At 37.5% G+C, this 12,375-nt stretch overlaps 1 protein-coding gene across 1 annotated transcript; it reads left to right on the top strand.

Annotated features, from left to right (window-relative positions):
* Positions 1–1,603: 1,603 nt before the first annotated feature.
* LOC106167968 (tubulin beta-4B chain) lies at positions 1,604–11,021 on the top strand. The gene is made up of 9 exons (XM_013546877.2): positions 1,604–1,810; positions 6,093–6,201; positions 6,540–6,650; positions 7,383–7,627; positions 8,111–8,318; positions 8,570–8,812; positions 9,212–9,397; positions 9,854–9,972; positions 10,418–11,021. The coding sequence occupies exons 1-9, from the start codon at positions 1,754–1,756 to the stop codon at positions 10,472–10,474; spliced, it is 1,335 nt and encodes a 444-aa protein (XP_013402331.2). The 5' UTR covers positions 1,604–1,753; the 3' UTR covers positions 10,475–11,021.
* The last annotated feature ends 1,354 nt before the right edge of the window (positions 11,022–12,375 follow it).

Below are 12,375 nucleotides of genomic sequence, written 5' to 3' on the forward strand. Positions count from 1 at the left end.
CAGTTACCCTGCGGTGCGTCTAGCTTTATCTGTGAAATTTTGTACCCACGGTAGGGTTGCGCGAAATTACCGCATCTTTAAGATGTTGATAGTTTGATAAACGTTACTTGGTAAATATCTTTATGCCATAACCTCTGCCCTGTAAACGTCTTGAGTCAACTTATGGGTATCTTTTAGACGCCCTTTGTTGATTAAACGCCAGTAATTTTGCTTCGTTCCTAACCCTCCTTTTCCAAGGTTGGATTTCCGGACACCGATATACGAAAACAGGGGCTATAATCCTTCTTGTCCCTTCCCAAAAAATAGATAAACAAAATGAAATATAATAAAGTAAAGACTAAGGCTTCGTTCACATGCAATGTCTATTTTCTAATTTCTATTTTCTATTTGCGCTATCTTATGATCACGGTGTGTGGCCTGAATATCCCGCCGCGTAATTACTGGCAGCGCGAGCCAGTTACTTATAGTAACTTATAGTAACTGGCTCGCGCTGCCAATAATTACGCCGCGGGATATTCAGGCCACAGACCGTGATCATAAGACATACCGAAAATAGAAAATAGAATTTAGAAAATAGACATTGCATGTGAACGAAGCCTAAAATACATAACATAAATACATTTATAAACTCTGCCCCCTCCACTCTTTATCCGCAAGTGTGTACAACGGTAGCTTCGTAACTTAATGTGTGAGAGAGAAAGAAAATGTTCGAGTGCAGTTTGAGGGAAGCACGCATTTTAAATAAAAAGTCACTTTGTTATATACGTAAATTATCAATTTGTACATGATTAAACTGATAAAAGTACATTAAGATCATAAATTTAAAGTAGATGTCTTAAAAGCAAGCTACCGGTAGTGTGGTGTGAAAGAAAAAGATGAAAGAAGAGTTTAAATGTGCTTATTTAGTTTGACAAAAGAAGATACGATTTATTCATATGAACTTGCGTTATCACTCACAATTCAATGAGATTAAGATATATTCGAAATATAATAATATCACAAATATTTAACGGCAGTAAAAAATAATATATGAAATCACACAAGCTTATATATATTATAAATGTCCATGTAAAATACTATGGGCTGTTTTTATACATGATTTTAAAACAAAATTGAATTGATCGATTAACATATATCTGAGTACTTTTCATTTAGCTGACATTTTCATGGTTTATATGCAATATCTGATCCTTTTCATATTGCAGGAGAAATCACACAGTCAGTAGAGAACGGTCCAGAGATCAATCAACTGGCGGGTGGGTAGAGAATTTCCCCGTGGTTAATACTCGGTAATTGGACGAGGAAAAAATCTCCCAGTATGGCACCCTAAGTCTGCCTGCAAGTCACGCAAGCCACCGTGGTCATCAAATATTTGGTTGCCATCGTGTTATCACCGGGGGATTTAAAATTGAACCTAAATTCATGCGCGTCGTTATCTTATTAATAACACGCCATTCACGGGGGGAAAATCAAAGCTGTCATCGCTTGGGTAAGGCCATTTTAATATATGTCCGAAACTTAATTGTTTAAAACCATCTCCGTTGAGTTAGCTCAATTAGTCATGCGCTATATTGTTGTTATGGAGATACAGGTGCGCAGAGCGCGGAGGAATATTTTCTCACGGGGAGTGCACGCGGCTTATTAAAATCCCTGTTGCTATCCAAGAGTTCAAAGCAGAGCTGTCAAAGTTCAGAACGATATACCCGGAGGGAAGCGATTTTTGCTACAATCTTTTTGTAGACATCCGTCCAAAATGAGAGAGATAGTGCATTTACAGGCTGGCCAATGCGGCAACCAGATCGGAGCTAAGGTTAGTGATTTTTTCCTAAGGTCAGAGAAAATGTTGTATTTTGCTAAACCAGTCATTAAATAACTCAGTTGCAAATCCCATTTAAGCAAGTGCCTTCGATAACATAATACTGGGGTCTCAAATTTACTACAAGTCGAACACTAGCTATTGATAAGGCTGTATAAGTATATTGATTTAGCGCGATTTTCCAAAGTTGAATCGAGGAAAGTTATGTTATTCAGACCATATTTCATCGTCCACTGCACCCCTTTTGTACATGTTTCAAGACGGCATTTTTTCTGTTTGACCATCAGCAAGTGGGCATTGAACCAAGAGGAAACTTCTTATTTATTGGCGTACATTATACATAAAAAGAAAGAAAGAGAGGGCAGGTTTGTTTGTAAATATCACACTCTTATTATATTCCAAGAATGCGTCTAGCTGTGTGAGGGCGTTTTGAATATACTCAATTGTTAATTTTATTATGAAATGCAATGGATAGTGTTACACCTGTTATTGTTATAACAGTATGGTATCGCACGCTTTAAAAGTTTATTCCAGGGGTTAAACTTTACAACTCTATTGTTCGAATCGTGTAAATATACCGGTAAGTGTGAAGCTTATTGTTTGATGTTTTTGTTTATTGCTCGATAATCGTTTCGCACCGAGGGTCTGTTTTGCAGGTCTTGGTGCCAGATCCAAGGTATTGTGACCGATATGAGAAAATGACCAATGTTAATCCTTTGGCAACAAATTTCTTATGTCCATAGATTACACAATGGCGGCGCAATTTCAAGTCAATGATTAAGTGATACAGAGGTTGGCGCGTTGTTGATAGCATAATTTAACAGACAGCATATCTATCTTCGGTTGCTATTTACTTCAACTGAAAACTAAAATGTACATTAAACCAATATTTGTCACTCTTTAAAAGCCACGTGCATTAACATTATTCTTCCTTTAATATCAAAAGCTTAGCATATTTGAATTTGTTGAAATTAAATCAAACAGTTACTTTTCTTCGCTGCCTAAGAGGCAGCAACGACGAAGCTTGGGCATTCAGCTCCTTCCATTTGAGCTACTTTCGGGTAGCATTACAAATGTAATCCTTTATCAATTAAACACTTAGGAAGTTTGAAGAGCAGGACTTCTATAACATTTAGATATGTGTTAATCTTAATGTGAGACTTCAGTATTTGTTGTTCCATGTTCTTTTATTATATAAGCAGTCCGTTAACGTCTTATCCCTAGTACTTGAAAAGGGGAATAATTACTTTACTCGGTCAACCTTTGTTGCAGAAAATCCTGCTAGGAAAGGGTCTAATATTGCCCAAACGGATAATCGGCATCAATTAAGCACTCCAGTAACAATGCCACGTTTACTTTTTCGATTTACGACAAACAAATCGTTTCATGAAAATATACGGTGAATGCATTTGCTTGTAGTAAAGTTGAGTTACTCACAAAAGATCGGGGGGAGGGGTATAGCAGGGGCCGTTGATTCAACAGTGCATTTCACACACGTATAAGATTATTACGATTTAGTAATATCAAAGACAAAAAGTAAATGTTGATTTTACCAATTGAAAGCTGTGATTTTATTACTTTTTGTTGCTGCTTAACGACTAAGTTTAACATAGCGACACCCTTTTCAAAGCGAGGCAGTCGTAAACAAACTGGGTCGTTATGATAACTTATATTGATGCAAAATAATTGTATATCAGAACTTTAGCCATTTCAATACTATAATACAATCCATCTCTGGGTATTCAAAGAAAAATGTGGATGACATATCTAGAAAAAAAAAAGAAAAGATTTTCGATATCATTTGTAAAAATTTACCATTACATGGAGGTTGAAAATAAGTTCTCGTCATTGTATGTTAAGGTATGCATTCCACCCACTGAAACGACTTACCATAAAAATTACAGTACACAACCACACACACAAAAAGAAAAAGAAAAGGAAAAAATAATAATGCTCGAGGCACAATGTTCACAATGAACACGGTATATAGAAAACTAAGGCAAGCTTATTTAAAGGACTGACCTATCTACATTATTTCCATCGATGAAAAGAAAAGCCATTGACACGGAAATATATAGTTCTTAACAAATCAGGATTATTGTATTGATTTCTTTTAATAATATTGCGCATTATTCTCATTGACTTTTACATGGGGAAGGTCTGTATCGAGATGGTTAAGATAGTGCGTTTCTAAGCTTTAAGCTCTTTTTCTCAATTGTAGCCTAGGCAAGGTCATGTTTTGGGTCAGAATGGAAGTAGTGTAAGATATCCAGGGTATTTCATTTTAATTTTTTTTTAATATTTGCAGGGAAATTGTGACGTAATTAAAGAGTAGTGCATAAAGAATTTCTGGGATACAAAGAAAGGGTGGTTTACAGAACATATTCATGTTATATTATGTCATATTCAGTATTGGTTGCGAATTAAAATTTACCCAGGTTATATGAGTACGATTGTCACAAGCACCCCTCCTCTAGATCGCCCTAAAGTGTTTTTCATGAATTTATATTTATGGTTAAAATGACATACCTATACTAGTATTTCTCAGAGATTTCTTATCCCACGATTGCGGAAATGTTTTTGTTGTGACAAAAGAACGACTGTATTCTGAGGCAGATTCATGTTTTAATACATGTACAAAAGCAGGGGAGGGAGATTCTTAATCGCCTCTGCCCTGGTAGATTTTAAAAAAGGTATTAATAGCTTCTTTTGACAGCATTTTTGCCTTTTTGGTGTTCCTTAGTATGTGTGTATCTTTTTTCTTCTCTTTTGAGAGGGAATGGGACTTAATCTGCAATTTTCTTTTTTTTGGAAAAAGGGGGCGGGGTGGGCTCTTCTTAACCCTAGTAATTTAGTTTCCTTTACATGTCACGATATAATCTGATTGAAAAAGAGATTTAAATATTGATGGTATTTGGAAGAAACTATGATTGCGATCTCTTGCCATTCATCACGGTCTAGTCCATCATTTTAAAATCTATTAAGATTCGGCCCTTTATGTTGCGTTGCCATGCCTTCGCTATGTGTACACGTTAACGGTCATTTCTTGTTTATTTAAGGTCAGCGGTTATCTTGTGCTGTAGCATTTTAATTAGGGCCAAACTTATCGATGGATGTCGTAAACAAAAATGGAGAATTATTTACAACTGAGTCTATAGAGTTATCGATAATGCTAAGTTTAGGAATTAATGGGGGAGATTATCGTTTCTACTAGGTTACCAATGGTATATCCCCATTAAAAGTGACATGAATGTGGTTCAAGTTAATTATTCTAGGCACATTTAAACATAGTGGAAAGGACTACGAACCAGAGCAGCACATCGCCTCAAAAATCAGACTGCGATCCACGTAACTCTAGCCTGTTTCGAACCAGTGTGTGTGAACGGAAGTTAGAGATCTGTTTGATCAGTTTCGATGACCACACCCATGATTAAAAACGCATACTCTCACACCCAAAGTAATCGAATGATATAAGGATCGCCGTAACTGTAGCAGTAAAAAAGGAAATAATAAGGGGATTTTGAAAATGTGTTTCTCAAATTCTTTTTTAAATGACAGAAATGAAATTATGTAAAAAATATAGAAGAAAATAACGTAAATCTGATACCTAGAAATACAGCAAAATGAAAATAAGTTATTTTAAAAGAAGCATACCACTGGTCAGAATTCCATCCCACGTATTTTTATGTATTTATTATCACTGTACCTAACCCCCGGTCTTCTGAAGTGAAAGGAACAGGAAATTAAAGGAAGGAAAACTTGCTACACAACAAAGGAAAAGCTGATTCGCGGTTTGTCAATATGTGCACCGCAAACATGGCGGGACCGTGACTCCACACTATTGCAAAGACATATTGCGTAATACATTAACTTTTCAATCAGTTCGGCATACAAAGACATCACAATGTCAAGAGCGAGCACGAGAGAGACGCTCAGCAACTACTCAACAGGGCCAAAATAACGGTTGATTTGTTTGAAGAAGGTTTTTATCAAAGTAACTGGCCCATGAGTGTCAAAGCCAACGGCTGATTTGACGGAAGGAGGTACGGATCTAAGCAACGGGCCCAAAAGTGCCAACTCCATTCAAACTTTATTTTTCCAATAGCATCATTACAGTATACACTCATATGTTATTGCCCAAATATGAATGCTGCCAAACAGGTCTACAAGCCGCAGATTTCGTTCTTCCATCTCTTCTGACTTTTTGCAAATGGGCAATTTCCACCGCAGTTGCTCTAAGATCCGGCCTTTATGCCCAATTTTATATATATTTCAGTTCTGGGAGGTGATATCTGACGAGCATGGCATTGACCCGACTGGCACTTACCATGGTGACTCGGACCTACAGCTGGAGAGAATCAACGTATATTACAATGAAGCCACGGGTACGTTGTCGCCCATTTTGCACCCACCCATCTCTCCCAAGTCACTTATTATATCAGGAACTTTACAAGTCGTGCATATGGACAACCTGTAGTCTTACATGGCATCAATAAAACTGTAAATAAGTACATGTACGGATTGATTGTCAATTTTTAGAGTAATGGTTAACGGGTCTGCATGCTTTTGTAATTATAAAGGCATCAATGCCAAATTAAAAAAAAATCAGATTTATGAAAGTAATAAACGTGGAGTAAATAAAAGTCTCTTAAACATTCAGAATGTGTAAATTTGTGGATTTTTCTATTTGTAAGTATTTACATGGGCATTACATTATTTGTAGGTGGGAAATACGTCCCACGTTGCGTACTTATTGACCTGGAGCCCGGCACCATGGATTCTGTCCGTTCTGGACCCTTTGGACAAATCTTCCGACCAGACAACTTTGTTTTCGGTGAGTACACCATCATTAACATGGTCCTGGACTATCAAATGAGACTTGACCATTCGCACAAACCTTGGTCACTGATGGCACTAACTAACCTCGTATGACCTTACTTTGTTGTAGACACAGAGCACGATGGCGAGCCTTTCGTCATATCTAAATTAAATAAATTTCATGAACATAAGCTAAAATTAAGTAGTCCTGCTGGTAATAAGACCATATTTGATACCATGAGGTATATACCAGATTGTATGCAAAGCTTCCTTGTCTAAAATGTACAGGTATTTCGAATACAGAGTCAATCTCAACTTCATTCGTTGAATATTATTGGCAACTTAACGCGAATTGTAAATCAAGTAAAGGTCTTGACACAATAGTTAAAGCAATAAAAAGATGAAGTATAGATAAAATAAGAAATGAAAAAATATTGACAGTAAATGGCTTCTTGAGGTAAATGCTTGCTCCGCAAGCTTTGAGAGTCTACTGAAAAAATCAGCTATTTGAGGCCGTTTGCTCACTATTTGTGCGTTTTATTAACCTGATTTCAGGGAGCACACTCGTTGAGCTACATGTACGTATTTAGAATTTAACCTATACGTTAAATTGGGTATTGCTCGGGTTTTTATAAGTTTAAGGTGAAGAGAATGTGAAAATATATACATTTTTGTATTATGATACCCGCCTTGCCAGCCCGCAATGGTGTTAAAATTTGTTTAGATGATCATGATTTCCATATTGCAGGCCAAAGTGGAGCAGGCAACAACTGGGCCAAGGGACACTACACCGAAGGCGCAGAGCTGGTCGACTCCGTGCTGGACGTGGCTCGTAAGGAGGCCGAGAGTTGTGACTGCATCCAGGGCTTCCAAGTGACCCATTCACTAGGGGGAGGCACCGGCGCTGGGATGGGGACTCTACTGATCAGTAAAATCCGAGAGGAGTACCCCGATAGAATGATGAACACTTTCAGTGTAGTGCCTTCGCCAAAGGTAAAACTCCACACACACAAATGCACACACATAAGTGCGCAAATGATACTTTGATAATATGTACTTTTCATGGTAACACCCAGACTTCTTTTGTAATTCCACCCACCTTTCGTAATTTAATAATAAATCCAATTTGTTTTTGTCTTTCAGGGTCTGCAAAGTGTATAAAAGTGTGTAAAGTTTTATATTCATTAATCGAAATTGCAAACAACAAGGGTTCTCAATACTTTCATAACAGAAACCACGACCAAAACACACTTCTGACATTAATATCTATCTCCCACTCAACTTTTCGGTATATAGGCCTACACGTATTTGAATTTCTTCATAAAAAAGGAAAAAAAAAACATTTTCCGTCCCTATGCTATAAACATTATCGCATTCGTTTAGTAATCCTTAACTACACTATTTTATCCTCGTGCTACCCCCTCAGCCAAATTTGGGATCTTCAAGTGTATAGGATACACTTTTTCATTTTCACAGGTGTCCGACACTGTGGTGGAGCCGTATAACGCCACCCTGAGCGTACACCAGTTGGTTGAAAACACGGATGAGACGTACTGCATCGACAATGAGGCTCTGTACGACATCTGCTTCCGTACACTCAAGTTGACCACGCCCACTTATGGTGACCTCAACCATCTCATTTCCGCCACCATGTCTGGCGTCACTACTTGCTTACGTTTTCCCGGTATGATATTTTTTAAAAAAATTTATTATACAAATATTGACATTTGAAATGACATGCGTGTGCTGGTTATTTATATGAATATGGTAGAGACATTTTGCCGGACTCACAAACACAAACTTTTCTGACGGTTACGATAAAGACATATTGGCCAATCCTCATTTCTATGTGCTGTTTTTCCTCTCTCATGTTGTAAGTTCTAATTTTTCCGTTCAATAAACGGACATGCATTTGATTTCCCTTTTGGATAACAGGTCAGCTGAATGCAGATCTTCGCAAGCTGGCCGTGAACATGGTGCCCTTCCCCCGTCTTCATTTCTTCATGCCTGGCTTCGCTCCTTTGACGTCTCGCGGCAGCCAGCAGTACCGCGCTCTCACCGTCCCAGAGCTGACTCAACAAGTGTTTGATGCCAAGAACATGATGGCTGCCTGCGACCCACGACACGGTCGCTACCTTACCTGTGCCGTCATGTTCAGGGGACGGATGTCAATGAAGGGTAAGTGCATGTGGGCGTTGATGGCGGATGCTAATGTGGGATGGTGGGTGTATGTGGAGGTGGGGGGGGGGGGGGGGGGGGGGGAGGGAGGAAGGGGGCACAGCAGGCAGGTGCCTGGTGTTATTTTTTAAGGTATCCCATTCCCTCTATTTCAGCCATCCACAAAACAGTATGCGAGTGAAACAAGACAAAGTCATTTCCCCTGGGCCGAATATAAATAGTAAAATTGCCATCATCTGCTGTTTTTTACATGCCAAGCTAAGAGGTGAAGAAAAGTGTGCCAATCTTGGATAATATGTTAAGAACATTATATTTTTAATACATGATGTACTTTTGAGTGGGCAACTTTATAAGAGGATATCATTGTGAATTGTATGTATTTTTCCTTTTTTTGCACAGAGGTTGATGAACAGATGTTAAACGTTCAGAACAAAAACAGCAGTTACTTCGTGGAATGGATCCCGAATAACGTTAAGACCGCGGTCTGTGATATCCCGCCACGGGGCCTCAAGATGTCTGCCACCTTCGTCGGCAATACGACAGCCATTCAAGAGCTTTTCAAGAGGATCTCAGAACAATTCACTGGTATGTGTCGCTTAGGTTAGATATTGTTACGTTAAGTAAATAAATAAATTGATTTGCTCGTTTTCTGGTTGAACATCATTTCTAAGAAAGTATGGATGTAAATGATTTGTAAAATGGGTTTATGATTTTTAAATTGATGTATCAAAATATTATTATGAAAGAATTATTGTGTTGAAATCCATACCAGCCAGAGACAATACCACGAAGTAGTGTAGAGTGAAATTTCAACTCATTATAAAATAAGATTGAGGAGTTATTAAAATATCAAGTTCATCTTGTTGATTCTTATTCATGTGATTTACACATGTAAGCGTTTCATATACACCAACATAGGTACCAGTCTAGGGCCTACTGTTTTAGGCAATCCATTGGGATGAGCGCTATTATAAGCACACTGAGCACCATAATTGTATTGTTTTTTCCGTGTTATTATTATTATTATTTGATATATTTCAGCCATGTTCCGGCGCAAAGCCTTCCTCCATTGGTACACGGGCGAGGGTATGGATGAGATGGAGTTCACCGAGGCGGAGTCCAACATGAACGACCTTGTTTCTGAATATCAGCAATATCAGGTGAGGAGGTTGTGGAATACTGGAAAAATGCACAGTATTACTATTGGTAAATTTTAGATATGTCTAACATCTAAGTGCTTTGCGTTTCTTTATCGATAATCAGTGAGTTAATTCGGTGTTAATTCTAGTGTCGTGTTACAATGTGAGGGGTGGACATGCTAAATTGCTTCACTATGGGAGCGCTCCTATGAGCCTGTCGCACTAGCTGAATCGATTTAACTCTGGAGCGATTTTCGCTAAACGGCATTCACTGTAAGTGGCTTAAATGTCTGGCACGCCTATTCAAGCTGCTATTGGAGGGTAATTAAGGATGGTCAATTACTTCCTAGTTACTCTGTGTTTTGTTTGTGCGTGCGTAGGCGAAAGGTCGAACCGGAATAATTTATTACACGAACTCACACATACAGCTCACGAAATCTGGAGATCTATATTTCTTTATTTCCAGGACGCCACTGCTGAAGAGGAGGGAGAATTTGACGAGGAAGAGGAGGAAGAGGGATAAATTCAATTCTCATACTAAATGCCCAGTCCGCGATTTATTGTTAAAACTTGGACTAACTCCACTGGTCATTGAGTGTCAAAGGCAAATGTATTGTTTATGAAAGTATAAGATGGCCAAACTACATATATGGATTAAAGTTTTTAGAGTGCTATTTGCGAATATAACTTTTATACTCCTTATAACTTTGACCTGGGTACTTTTCAATCTCGCATTTTAATTACTTCTCTGCTTTTGCGGTTTTATAGTGCAAATTTTTTGGTGTGTGCAATTTCGTGCGACAGAAATATCTTATGAGTGAAACAGCTAACATTTAAGTTTTGAGAAAAATTGCATTTAACACATGAGGTTAACTGAAACCAAGTTAGTATATGTTTGTAAGGGCAGTAAGTAGTATGTTTATATAAGGAACTTTTTTTACCATGTACACTGCTGTATTCCTACGGTATTCCAGTATGTATTTTTTCTTCGCATACTTGTGGCGATATGAATGAAAAGTGTCCCTTTTTTATCTTGTATATATTAAACCTTTTCCTACACTTTTTGCTTATACTGTCTTTTGTTATCTGTGGGATTCTGCTGAAATGGACATAAACGACGGGGGTGGGAATAAAAACTCCAGCAAAACACAGCGCCAAAAAGACTAAATTTCTGAGAACAATTTTTTCTATGAAGAAAACACGGACAATGTGCTCGCTTCATTCATAATTCTATTGTCAAAAAACTGTCTTTTTGTTGATATTTTATAATTCTGTATGCAGTGTACAGAGAGCATTCGAACTGTGAACACCCAAAATGTTCGCTTTTTAAAATATGAATTCTTATTTGAGAATGAGTGGGAACAGAAAATTTTCGTCACATCTTGAGAAGTTAAAGCCGACATTTTTAGGGAAGAATTTGTAGTCTGTTACAAAACTATTGTATGGCACACGCTCTAATTTTGTATACTATTAAAAAAGACCTATATCAGAGGGCCACTTAATACATGTAGCCACCCGTCGCTCGGCTATGATGGCACAATCCTATGTCTGAAATTGAATGGAATTGAAAATAACAAAAAAAAATTCGCTCACATTAAGGGAAAGTCACTGTAATCTTTTCTGTAAAACAAAGATGTATAAATTTTACGACCGAAGTATCCTTGACGTAGCATAAGACGTAAAGTACATTCCGAGAGTGTAAAAACCGTAAAAGAACTTACGTTGTCGGTCACAAAAATTCATCTTTTTTGTAGAAAGCAGAGAATATGCCGAAGAATGATGGAGTAAACTTTGCTTTAAACGAGCCATTAAAAAGTTTAATCCTTGCTTACCTGAATTCATCGAGTGAATGTATTCAGTTTTTATGTTCTTCTTGGTTTTACACACTGTTTTTTTTTTCAAACTTTAACAGCGTGTCCTTTTTTTCTTTTTTCTCTTTGGTCTGGCATATTTTTAAAGAATAATTCACGACCTGTCACCAATTGCGGACGACAAAACGGGTTTTATTATAACCACAACTAGCACTGAAAAAACCAGCGGAGCGCAATGTACTATTTATGGAATAATTACTTTCAACCGAGGGACAAGACTTTATCGCGCAACTGTGACATGTTTCGAAGAAAAACTTATTTAAGAATCCAGCTCTATAGAGAATAATTTATAAATAATAATTTTGTTACTCTCTTTTATCTTTTTGTCATAATCTAGGATTAATATTTAGGCGTTAACAAGAACTAAAATGGTGCTATTCCGTAAAATGTTGGGGGTGGTGGAAGTAAAAATCAGCCTGTTAAATCTCCCCTTACTTTAAGATTATGTCCTTAATATCATGGAACTGTAATATTGACTCTGCTGTATCCAAAAAAGTAATAAATAAACAGCATATATTTGACTAGCATATCTTAAAATAACCAATCGAGAAAG

The sequence above is a fragment of the Lingula anatina genome, chromosome 3 (assembly GCF_051362555.1).
Source record: "Lingula anatina isolate TDL-2025a chromosome 3, LinAna3.0, whole genome shotgun sequence".
NCBI classification, from domain to species: Eukaryota; Metazoa; Brachiopoda; class Lingulata; order Lingulida; family Lingulidae; genus Lingula; species Lingula anatina.